The 13,134-nt window shown below is 30.7% G+C and overlaps 2 protein-coding genes across 2 annotated transcripts in view; both read right to left on the bottom strand.

Annotated features, from left to right (window-relative positions):
- Window positions 1–13,134, bottom strand: part of LOC108721306 (uncharacterized) — a 37,211-nt gene that overhangs the window by 13,564 nt on the left and 10,513 nt on the right. The window contains exons 5-15 of the mRNA XM_018445794.1: window positions 12,681–13,035; window positions 12,114–12,341; window positions 11,910–12,023; window positions 11,526–11,681; window positions 10,829–10,917; window positions 4,645–4,941; window positions 4,191–4,548; window positions 3,431–3,661; window positions 3,216–3,329; window positions 2,683–2,838; window positions 2,508–2,551 (exon numbers count right to left, since the gene is read on the bottom strand). Coding sequence (XP_018301296.1) covers window positions 2,508–2,551; window positions 2,683–2,838; window positions 3,216–3,329; window positions 3,431–3,661; window positions 4,191–4,548; window positions 4,645–4,941; window positions 10,829–10,917; window positions 11,526–11,681; window positions 11,910–12,023; window positions 12,114–12,341; window positions 12,681–13,035 — 2,142 coding nt within the window. The remainder of the gene's footprint in view (window positions 1–2,507; window positions 2,552–2,682; window positions 2,839–3,215; window positions 3,330–3,430; window positions 3,662–4,190; window positions 4,549–4,644; window positions 4,942–10,828; window positions 10,918–11,525; window positions 11,682–11,909; window positions 12,024–12,113; window positions 12,342–12,680; window positions 13,036–13,134) is intronic.
- Window positions 11,324–12,245, bottom strand: LOC108722130 (putative odorant receptor 92a). The gene is made up of 4 exons (XM_018447078.1): window positions 12,114–12,245; window positions 11,910–12,023; window positions 11,526–11,681; window positions 11,324–11,374 (listed from the first exon to the last, which is right to left on the bottom strand). The coding sequence occupies exons 1-4, from the start codon at window positions 12,243–12,245 to the stop codon at window positions 11,324–11,326; spliced, it is 453 nt and encodes a 150-aa protein (XP_018302580.1).

Here is a 13,134-nt window from a genome sequence, read left to right as displayed (position 1 = left end):
GATCTATTAATTTTCCTCCGTGATAGTTATTTTTTATTATTATAAACATTATTTACATTTACATACATTATTATAAACATTATTACATTTTTTGATGCGATGAAGTTGTCGACCCATTTCTTAATATCTGCTTCATTTTGTAAGTGTGTTTTGGAGACGATGTGCTGCATCAACCGGAATAAGTGATAATCAGGCGGCGCGATGTCTGGAGAGTATACTGGGTGGGAAAGGATTTCCCATTTAAAATGATACAGTGTTTGTTTGACTTCATGAGCAACATGAAGCCTCACACTGTTGTGGAGCAAAATGACCTTGTCGTTTCAAGGTAACTGTCATTCGTTTGTTTTTAATTGTTTGACTCAAACATTCGAAAAATTGATTCAAATTTGAGCCAAATTCAAAAGCAATTCAAAAGAAGCGATCGACAGTTGCTTCAAAATGATGCAAAGTCAATTTGCTCCACGACAATGCAAAGTCTCATGTTGCTAATAAAGTCAAACAAGCGTTGTATGATCTTGAATGGGAAATCTTTCTCCATTCACAGCGTACTCTCAGGACATCGCGTCGTCTGATTATTACTTATTCCAATCGATGCATCACAGCGTCTTTCCAAAATGTACTTTCAAAATGAAGCAGTTAAAAATGAATCTACGACTTCATTGCGTCAAGAGACGAGACATTCTTTCGCCACGGCATTCGTATGCTGCCTGAAAGATGACAAAAGGTGGAAGATGCAAACAGAAAATATTTTAATTAAAACAATTGTATCGTCCCTTTTGCGTTAATAAAAGAATGATATTTAACGGCGAGAACTTAGTTATTATACACCTAATATGTGAAATGTTTTAGCAATCTTCTGTCTCAGAATTACATCATAATTATTTTCTGTTCCAGGATTACAGGTAAATTACGAACAAATGCTCACTTACCAATATTATCAGAAAACAATTGAATACGCCTACCATACTACCAGCACTCGTCGGATGAATAAATTGAATAACAAGAATAACTATATGTACTGATGTGCTCTCAATTTTAAAACGTATCTCCATTTTCATTATTAGATGACGAGCTCTCGAACATCGGTTTGATTGCATTTGCATTAAAAATGCAAGAAAAATGTACGTGCGCTGAACATACGTGAGTATCAGAGATGCGTGAAATACTTAATAATTTTAAATATATCGAAAAGAAATAAAGAGTAGCAATTATGAAAGATAAATTCATAAAGGTAAATTGAAAGCAAGGTTAAAAGTTTGTGATGATATAAGGAAAGGACGTTGAGAGAGAAGAGTGCATAGACACATTTAGCTTTAAAAAGTACAATAACACTATTATTGAATGAGATACATTGATGTATTTTTACATGAAAGCAGATATTATTAGTCAAATGGAATACTTGAAAGACTCTAATTTTTGAGGATTAATAACTTATATTATATATGAGGAAAATTACGAAATATGAATATTATTTCTATGTAATAGTTATAACGAGAGTAATAGAAACATATTGTTTCTATGTTCTAAATTGTTTTGCTTAAAGGCTATATTATCTGAAAAGTATTTAGATAAACTGACTTATAACTTTATCTTTTATTTAGATAATTTTAAAATAAAATCACTTTTATCTTATTTTAGATATGTAATTTATGTGCAATTTATCTAATCTTCATCTAGATAATTTTTAGTTATGTAAGCGCAACACTATATATATGAAAAATTATACGTGAGAAAACAGCCTTAATGTCGGTAGGTATAGAGAGAAAAAAGCTAGCAGAGGAAACAGACATAATACATTATCTCTGGGATTACCTCAAACCTTATAAATTCAGGAAAGTGCGCGAGCGACACGGTGAAGAAAGTTAAATTGCTACGTTGGGATTGGACATACATACCGAGGGAAAAAATAATTATTCGTAGCGGTACATCTATTGCTACTGTATGAGCAAGTAAGTATACAAATGACAGTAAGTGAATAACATAAAAAAACAAAACTGGAGTCTTTTACATGCAATTTATGTTTTATCGAAATTTAAAATATACAATTTTTTGAAGTGTAATAAATATAAACGTTTAAAAGTAGGTACTTAGTGAAGCTCGAACTCTCTTGTCGATAAGAAGTAAGAATATGAATGATTTATTAAAATATAAAGGGAAAATAAATAATATTAAAAATGTTTTTTTACACATTTTTAGAAGTTGTAAAAATCTCTGAAGCAATTTATTACGATTATACTGTCCAAAAAAAATTTATTTTTATTTAGTCATTTTTTTATTTAGTTAGTTATTTATTGTTATTAGTTAGTTGCTTTATTTTTACTTAGAGAGTTGTGTTATTTTTATTTATTTATTTCTAGATTATTTTATAAATTATATTCTCTTTTTTGTATATTTAAAACAGATTTCGCTCCAACTGTAATGCTACATTTGCTACTGTCCAATACGCCAATAACCACGATGGATATACTTGGCACAAGTAATTGTTATCCACTAACCTCGTTTAATACATCGCATACAACACTGACACATACGAAGCTGATGCTTTCATTACCTAATTGAAGAAAAATGATAAATTTCGTTCGTGTAATAAATTAGATATTATTTTCTATTTTGTCTTAAGAAACATTAAATATTTTGACGTTTCATCTCGTTATAGGTATATTCGCAATTTAAAATTCTCACACTCGTAAATCCTTCTAAAGAAAGATCCATAACATTTCCAGCTGTAATCGTCAATCTCTTCTGCGACCTTAATATCACAAATAACAAAATCCGACACTCGGCAGGTGTCATGTTATACCATAGCGCTTCATAGACTGCATCGCCAATCGATTTGCTCTAAACAAAAAGAATAGTATACAAATTTAAAGGAAAGGTCTATCAATTTATCGGGGCACGTATTACAGAATTATTCGGAATGAATTCTGTAATCGGAGTTATTTTCCCCAGAAAACACAATAGAACTTTAGGGAATAATTAAATAATTCCGTTCGGAGAATCTATTCCGAATAATTCCATAACACATCCTGAATTTTATTTCAAATCTGACCCATATTTTTCGAACATTCAAGAAACACATATACGTAAATATTAAACTGATCAAGCTTGATAAATTGTTCTGCAGAAGAGAAGAAAAAGTTTGAAAATTGATTGCCAGTGACCCAAAAAAGAATAAAATAGAATATAACACGTATAAGATAAAATACTATGCGAACCTTGGCGCTGAGGTATTCTCCCGCGAAACAAAAGATAAAAGCTTCTAACGTTACGGCGACGTAAAAAACAGCGGATTTCAAAATCACCACTGTGGCTCCATCCCTAACAAGAGACTAGAAGAAGATTGCAAAGAGCTCGAAAGATATTTAATAAATTTAATGTGTAAAATTACAAAATAATGCCATAAATTTTATTAATTAACGATGCAACTTACGGCTATGATAGTAAAACCGATGCAGCAGATGACCACGGTATTTGATAAAAACTGCATCAGCGCGATGTCGGAATAAAGCTCCTCGATATTATCTGAAAGAGTTATTATCTTTTGGTGTCGGATAATCAGAAGCCTGACACTTGTAACGACATCACGCTGAGAAATTCCGTTGTCGTAAATTGTCAGTAACTCTCGGCGAAGAATATCGATCTGTCCGCTCACGTGAAGTACCTAAATGTGACTATTAATAGATTCCACCAAACGAACTTCTGCAAATTATTGTAAATAAAAAATCTTTTTCAAAGTATCTAAATTTTAAGTGCAAAATCAGAAAAGACAACAACCAATCTTAATTATAATTTTAATGCTTGCAGGAGCATATGTCACAGGTAAAGAGAGAAAAGAAAGTAAGGATAATAAATATTAAAAATGAAGAAATAAATTAAAAGAAATAATTCATTAAGGGAATAATCCTATTTTTGGTCAAAGTGGATCTTGGTGATGAATAATAATCCTATGCAAATTTTTTACAAAATTTTTCAGTTTTATACATTGCGCGTCGATTCAGTTTATCGGACTTGAAATGCAATTATAAACTGCAATATTAATATCTCAAATTACATTGAGTGTCAATTTAATTATGATGATAGTAAATAAGCATCTCAAAAATCTGCAAAGATTTATTCTCATCGGTTTAATTTTTAATTATAAATCTTAAAAAGCTACTCATCACTCACGTGATCGATTAAATTAAACTCACTAGCGTAATGATCAAGCAATTCATCATAGCAACTAAAGTGGCGATTGACACTACGTGAAGAATCTGACCGACAGCTAAAAGCTCAAAGAGGGGAGACACGTCAACTTTGAAGGGAAATTTCATCTTTACAGGCAGCACTCTCGAACTAATGTTAAGATCCTCCTTAAAGTCGGTCGAGAGACGTAGAAAATTAGTCACAGAGTAACAAATTGCAGCTGTAGCGTTAATGCTGATCAACACGTTCGAGCAACGACGCGATAAATTGGCATTGCTCGCCATAATACACAGGACCGATTTATCGTAAATGTTGACATTATTCCAATCTTCTTCCATCGCTAACACGATATCATAAAATAGCCTGTAGAAAATCGCTTGCGTATTTTGCATTGAATAGTCATCCTCGTTTACATTAAGGAACTGTTCCTACCTGCGGTTCGACCAGAGAGAGATCAACTTTAGAAAACTAAGACTATAAGCCAACGTAATGCTAAGCGCATCGACAAGATTCGAGATATTGTTGACGTCGAAATGATCGAAGACGTACACATACTGAAAGTACAGCGCGAACACCAAGCTTATCATGTACGCGAACCAAGTGATGGTTCCGTACGGCAACCCCGGCCAGATTCCGACAAAGCGGAGTCCGATCTCGACGGAAGTGCTGATAGTAGTTGCGCGCATTATCTTATATGGAATCGGACTACGACGACGTTTTCTCGTCAAAGGCGAAACGATTATCGTGCGAACATCGCTACTCGGAAATTAAGCATTGAGTTTCAACGAGCTATAACTCCAGTTGCTATGCCAGGCCACAATATGTTGCCCCTTCGTCGATCGTTATCAATCAATCGCAATTATACGTGCTCTTACCGTTCCTGATGCGACGGCAGAAAAGAAGCATACGTTATTTTTTTATGATGATTACGAGTTATTACAAAGAAGAAAGAGCATAATTCGAAGCTACGTATTGAAAATTACAAGGAGGGGGACGTAAGTTATTCATTTAACAAAAAAAAAATGAGAGACCCTTTGAGCGCATGTGAACAATGCCAGACGCGTTGAAAGACTTGAGAAACACAAAAGCAAAGAAAAGGTCCAGTGTTGTTAAAAGAAAACTTGAGAGAAGTTCTAAGTCATTCATTGTTGTTTTATAAACAAAAATAATACGGAATTACCATATGATAATGTTCACATGCTGCTTAGAAAAGATCAGAGGAGATAATCTACTATACATATATCAATAATATAAATGTCAACGTACGTAACATGCCTACTTGCAAAAGTTTGTCAATCAAAAAGAATAATATGTATAAACTAAAAATATTATAAATAAAAGGACAGACATCTTACTTTCTAATATATTGCAATAATATCGTTCACGTTTAAACCGTGTTAGTATAATTTCCACTTCGCTAATATTAGAAGCAAGTTAACGTTACTTGATAATACCTAACTAATTATTCCAGAAAATAAGTTTTATTTATTATACAAAAAGTAATATATTATTTTTGTGTATATTATTGAGTTATTTTTTGTATACGTATATATATTTTTTAATAATATATTTTTTTTATTGTGTGATAACTATAATTATTACATATTTTAAGAAGTAATCTTTGCGCGCGCGATACCGATATTTTCTGTGTCTTCTTATTAGTTTCATCAAATCGACGCAAATATAATCACTGATATTCGTATACAAGTTCATAATGCAAGTTCATTTCTCAATGCATCGCATCCAGCGATATACACGACGTAGAAGCTTTTATAACCTGTATACGAAGAGACACTTTTCATTGTAAGGATCATATCGGATGTGTGCATAGTTACGAAGGCTGCTGATTCGTTTGCATTATAAATTGTTTGCACAGTCAGCTTTGATATTCATCCGAGACGCGTTTAATATCCATGAGCAACATTTCGTATGTATGAGAATAGATCTTATGCCAGTGAATCCCTCCAGAGGAAGATCTATCACTTTTCGTCAATCTCTTTTGCTACCTCACAATCACAAACAGAAGGGTGCGACTTTGGTTGGGCGTTATATTGTACCAGACGGACTTGTATACAGCATTTGCAATCAATTTATTGTAAAAGACAACCAAATGAGTTCTACAAGTGTCGAGCAAGAGCAAATACTCTTTTCTCCTGAAAAAAATTGTGTTTGAGATATAGATACGCTTATGTAACAGCAATTTATAAAGTTAAAAGCTTACAAAACTGCTTGTTAACACAATTTATCAAGAAATAAGATCGATTCGATAAAATATATAATAGTTCGAATGTAATAACACTAATAACCTTTGCGCTAAGATACTTCCCAGCGAAAACATAAAACAAACGTGATTATTATGATGTAAAATAGAATGATTTTCATTAATATTATAGCTTTTTGATTGTTATCAATAACCTGTGAGAGAGTATAAATAAATAATACAAATCGGTTATGCCATAGCAAAGCAAAATCCGCATTAATATTTCATAAAACTATGAATTACTTAATATTTTGAGTAACTATTTTGATTTAATAGTAAATAAAAAGTTAATAATTTTTATTAAGTTTGTTATTATTATTATTATGTGAAAATACAATCATTATATAGTGATTATTTATATACTAAAAGAAAAACTCAGCCGACACTAGGTAGTCGTGTGTAAAAAGTATATATATAATATATTAATAAAATAAAGTTATAAGACGTTCCGACTTTTAGGTCCTCTTCAATATAATACTGACAAGTTAATAAATAATAATATTATTTCGCTTTACAATAAACCAATAAAATTATCAAAATCCATAGACATCTTCGAATTAGAAATCATCAATAATAACGAGTAAAATATGTTATAATGATTATTATATAACGATTGTATTTCTACATAACAAACTTAAAAAAATTATAACTTTTATTTATTTTTAAATTAAAATAATGACTCAATTTGTAATTATCATTGTAAATAAATTTTATCATAGTATAATAATCATGAATTATAAGACATTAGATAACCAAGGGGTTAAACACGAACTGCATCGAACGAATCAGCATCAATTTAAAAGAGATTTTTTATATATGAGACAAGTATGAGATACTTTAAGATGAGAATCTCCGTAAAAAGCGAAAAGATCTGATAACTTTTTTTGAAAAGGTTGAGTCAAAATTTGTATTATATCAATTTGACTGTTTAGATGAAAAATCTACAAATGCTGGTTATACTATTTACAAATAAGTGATTCATTTTTAATAACACAGAAATTTAGAAAATAATCTTTAATTGCAACGTGAAAAAACTGATTGAAATTCACCTATGTAATGACCAGAGAATTGATCATTAAGACTAGAGAGAAGACGGTGATGAAACTCCTGGACTCTTGCCATAATCTTAAAGATGGAGATTCATTAACCTCGAAAAGTAATTTCATTTTGAGAAGAAGATCGAATTTGCTCTCGTGAGGATTATTTTCATCCTTCGCGGAGCGAATGAGACTTTCGAGAGCGTAGAAAGCAGCAACTAAAGTGTTTTATTAAAGCATCTATGTGACAGATTGGAATAAATTATAAGCATATACATTAAATAAGCATATAAATTATAAGAATACGAGCATTAGATACATGCATTTGTGATTTGGTAGGTAATATATTTTCTCCAATCCTTGTTCATTATTACTAAAATCTCGATCGAAATGTTCTATGCAACATCACAAAAATATTTGTATAGTGAGAAAAACGCAACATAAAATACGCAACACAGCAGTATAAAACTGAAAGTGTCTAAACAAAAAGTCTGGAAAATACACTATACGAACGAATTTTATGACATCTTTTATATTTATGAGCTGTTTGAGAAAAACTTTTATAGCTAGGTTGAATAAACATCAAATTTGAAATACAAAAGAACATTCAAAATATAAACACATTGTAGAAAAGATGAATATTTTATAATGAGTAAAATCTTTGTCATCAGAACAATCTAAAATATGAAGAAACAAACAAAGAAGAAATTATGATCATAATATTCTATTTCTCTTTTATTTGACATAATTAATTGTACAGAAGGTATATAATTTAAAAATAATGAAATAATTTTGAAACAAATAATATTGTTGCATCGTACGATAATTTGTTAGATCGAAGAAGAAGAACGTGTGTCTTTCTAAATCATTCCTTATATTAGCCCCCTTATTACATATAAGCTTATTGGCGATTCTGCTACAGACTGACCAACTTCAAAATGCTATGCTACGTTAAAGTTATGCTCAAAGCGTTTATGAGAATTAAAAAATCATTTATTTTAAAGATATAAGTACACAAAAATATTTTACCATAATAACTAACGTCATGTAAAAGAATCGTTGAAAATTGCAATAAGCAACGAGTCACATGCCGATAAATTGGAATCTCATTTCGACAAAAACTGTTGGTCATGCGTGTTATAATAATATCATGAAATTGTGATATCTTCCACGATACTTACTTTCCTAAATTATTGCCTACCACTGGTACGAGTAAACGATACATGTTATGCATGAAACTCGTACGACAATTGATCCATTGTACATCGCGTGACAATAAAAGAACCAACCGATCGCAGAAGGGTCGGCGAAAGCTACAACATCCATGGTCAGTCGTATCAATCGATCATTCGTAATTACACGTTTGACGACTCAAGCATTGGCCTTTCAAACATTATAACTCAGGGGTAACAAACGATCAACAGGCTTCCAGTAGCGAACAATTCCCTTTAAAAATGTAGATCTTTCTTTGAACATGTGCCCGTATACTTCTATAGTCGTATTACCTGTAATATTGTCGAAAAGAAACAATTGAAAGAAGCCTGAGAAAACTTAAAAAAAAAATACAGATAGCAAAGAAAGAAAAAAATGATGCACAGATAAGAAGTTAACGAAAGAAATGCGCAAGATTTAAAACTGTGGATTGCTTTTCTCACACATAATAAAATTTTAATATTTTTTTTATTGTATAATACAAAAGAAAATTGAAGCTCTTTCTAATTGTATTAAAATTATAATTTCAGTTGATATAACTTATAACTATTTAAAATAATATTAAACGTAATAATTTTATATTAACAAATTTAATAAATAAATTAGTATTTTTAATAACAAATTTGGTAAAAGTAAAACTTTTCTGAATTAATTATACTATATTTTTTTATTACTAATGCATTTTTCTATTTTTAGCATGTAAGACTTTAAGGTTCAACTTCTAAAAGAACTTCTAGCTTAACAGGAGGTTGTCTCATAACACGTTATTGCGTTTTTCCATTAAATTTGGGAAACGTGTAGCCAATACAGTATTGCGGATGACACATTGATGCTTAACATAGAATGGAAACAAAAATGTGAAATATTAGTTTTGGTAATCACGTATAAATGCCAATCAACATTACTGCACTCATTCAATCATTCTCTGTTGTCATCAAAATTTTGTAAAATTCGCTCTTATTTATGACTTAAAATGGCCAGATATTTCAACACCCATACTTATACGACTATATAAATTCGGCCGTATCTGGAATATTTATTACGGACGTATTAAACAATATACAGTCCATTTTGAGAAATGGACACACGGCATTTACAATTATCTTTCTGTAACTCGAAACTCATTAGGAAATGTGCGTGAATAGAGAACTTAAAATTACATTAACAGCACATCAGAACACGAAAATCTGTATTACACACTCATATGAGTTAATCCGCATAATACACTGAAATTAAGTCCATATAACAAATCAAACCCACAAAGACTCCTTATAAATCAAAAGAATCAGGAAAGAGCATGGGCAATAGGAGTCAAAACGTTGCGCAAATAATACGACTATGAAGCGTAAAAAACTTCTTTATTTGATAAACGCACTTACATGTTTCGGCTCATTTTTGAACCTTCTTCAGAGACAACATACATTCACGTATATAAAAAGTAACAAAGATTAATTTGTCATGATGAGCTCCCCTGTATCGAGAATATAATTGTCAATTTGAACTCAGATAAAAATAAAAGAAAGAAAAAAGAAAAACAAAAAGAAATTTTTAAACATATCAAATTAGAGATAATGGAAAACTAATGTATCAGAAAACTTTAAAATGAAGTTAATTATTCCGGAAATTAAGAAGCTCACCATGATCGCAGGCATCATATCGCAAACATTACTATTGATAATTCAAAAACCGGTTTCTAATATGATGATCAATTATATTCTCGATACGGGAGAGCTCACCATGACAAATTAATCTTTGTTATTATTTTTGAGGCTTTCACGGGTGTTACCTATGTGACAATCTTGCGTTTCGCGGGTTTTCTCCGTGTTCAGATCCATTCTTGGAATGCCAACGTTTCGTGAACCTTGCAGTTCACTTCATCAGGGCGAGGAGCAGCCTGATATCAGAAAACCCGCGAAACGTAAGATAATCTTTGTTATTTTTTATATACGTGAATGTATGTTGTCTCTGAAGAAGGCTCAAAAATGAGCCGAAACATGTAAGCGCGTTTATCAAATAAAGAAGTTTTTTACGTTTCATAGTCGTATTATTTGCGTAACGTCTTCTGCGTTTTGACTCCTATTGCCCATGCTCTTTTCTTACATTAAAATTACCTAAAGATCCTCAAACGATATACTCCGCTGGAGTATCAATCAATCGATCCCAGTTACGAGCTGTATAATCTAACAGTAATTCGAAATAGCTTGTATTATCCGTCTGAGTATTCTATAATTGTACCAAAATGATATACCTTACTATGAACTGCAATGGAGTTTGGAAGCAAAGAAACTTAAACCAACGGAACGTATTATGAAAATGTCATTACAATTACATGCAAAATATATACCAAGTTATTCAATGAAAATTCAATAAATTTGATGTAAGCTACATATAAAGATAGGTTTAAATATTCAATAAATGAATAAAATAAAGAATGCAATTATTCGTATTTATATTAATATTATTTTTAACAGCGTAACTTTGCAATTACAAACGTTACTTCAAAATATTATAACAACTACTTTATTAACAACAAGTTAATAATTAATTCCTTTAAACAGTTTGCATTTTCTAAATCGTCTCATTACACTAATTACTTAAATATGATTTTGACAAATCACTTGCATTGATGTCAATACATCGCATACAAGACAGATACATATGATGCCGATGCTTTCATGATCTAAACAAATAAAAGTATAAAATATTTAATTTTAATTCATGTATATACATATATAAAGGATACATATCATAACGAATGTTAACATCAATTGTGTAAGTAAGATAAAGTTTTTATTTAAAAATTATTCATCAAAAAAGTTATGAAAGGTTACACTCGTTAAAGCCTCGAATGACATATCCATCATTTTCCCTGCAGTGATCGACAGTCGCCTTTGGGATTTCATTATCACAAATGATATAATTTTAGTTTGATTAATTGGCATATCATACCACAACGATTTATATGCTGCATCAGCGACTGATTTACTCTAAAAATAATGTAAATTATGTCAAAAACAACAGAGTAATATTTTTCTCTCAATCCAAAGAATACTTTTATCTGGAAAAAGAGCTTTGTTTCTAGTCTACTATATTCTAATTCCGACATTAGTAAAAAAAATTGTAATAAAAGGTACATCATTTATCATATGAAATAAAGTTAATGTATTTGTTAAATCTTTAATATAGTAACTCCTTTCAATATTATATTTACTGACCTTAAGACTAAGATATTCTCCGGCAAAGCAAATAATAAAGATTTCTATCATTACGGCAATATAAGCCACAGTAGCTTTCACAAACACGAAGAAATCGATTTCATTATGAACCGACTGTTTTAATGTACAATAAAAGAGAATGTATAACTTATATCGATATCAATAACAATATTGATATCATAACGTACTTATTGCAATACTCACAATTATAATAACAAATCCTAAGCAACAAATGACTACAGTTTTGCAAACAACTTGCATCAATGCAATGAAAGAAAAAAATTCCTCAATATTTTCGGAAAATGCGTAGACTTTGTTATGCCTTTTGATCAGCATTCCTAATGTAAATGCGGAAGATCGAGGAAAGGCATTCTCGGAAATATTTTTGAATCCTTGACATATTATATCAATTTGCCCGCTTACGTGAAGTACCTAAAATGTACTTAAATTGCTGCAAAGTTTCAAATAATATTTGTAAAAAATATTTTTAATGGCAAAACACATGTTTAGTGTAAATTTTCAACTGTTTATTCTTATGTGACATATTTAATTATTTAAGCATATTTTTTCCAACGTTTATCTTTATGTTTCTAAAGAAAGTATTCTCACACAATAATTCTGCAATGTTATATATACGAAAATGTCGGATGTAATACAAATTAAGTGATATTTTTGTGCAACAATGTTCTTGGATCACAAATCTTTCATCACAAATCCTTTTTTGTCAATTTTGATAAAATAGAAAAAGTGAATTTAGAATACGAGACTTACCAAAGTAAAAATTAATCCGTTTAAAACGGCGACTACAAACGAGACTAGTATTATATGTAGAAATAGAATTGCGACCAGTAGCTCAAAAATCGGCGACTGCTCAGTTTCAAAGGGAAGAAGCACCTTGATAGGAAGCTGCCGCAAGGTATCATTGTAATTTTTGGCTGAATATACAAAACGAATTGCATAATCGCCCAAAACATACAATACTGCAGCTACACCATTAAAACTCAACATAGCATTAGAATAAAAATGAGATACACTGGCTTTAATCATCATCATATTCAAATTCTCATCGATGTTGATGCACTCGCTCCAGTCATTATCCATAGCAGCAAAGATTTTATGAAGAACACTGTAATGTATTATTAATTCGTCAAGTAACGAATAGAATATTATTCTATTCATGCCAGACCAATACACTAATGATTTAAATAATTAATTGTAGTATTAA

Source organism: Mycetomoellerius zeteki, unplaced genomic scaffold, assembly GCF_001594055.1.
Source record: "Mycetomoellerius zeteki isolate Tzet28-1 unplaced genomic scaffold, Tzet1.0 scaffold105, whole genome shotgun sequence".
NCBI classification, from domain to species: Eukaryota; Metazoa; Arthropoda; class Insecta; order Hymenoptera; family Formicidae; genus Mycetomoellerius; species Mycetomoellerius zeteki.
This window is presented reverse-complemented; position numbering and strand designations above follow the sequence as displayed.

Bases quoted from the DNA above. Each gene is read 5' to 3' on its own strand.
- LOC108722130 (XM_018447078.1), bottom strand. From the start codon at position 12,245: ATGCTGATCAAAAGGCATAACAAAGTCTACGCATTTTCCGAAAATATT. The intron at 11,682-11,909 runs GTCAGTAAATAT...CATTATTTTTAG, and splicing joins GAGAATATCTTAGTCTTAAG to AGTAAATCAGTCGCTGATGC. The intron at 11,375-11,525 runs GTAACCTTTCAT...TTATTTGTTTAG, and splicing joins CATTCGAGGCTTTAACGAGT to ATCATGAAAGCATCGGCATC.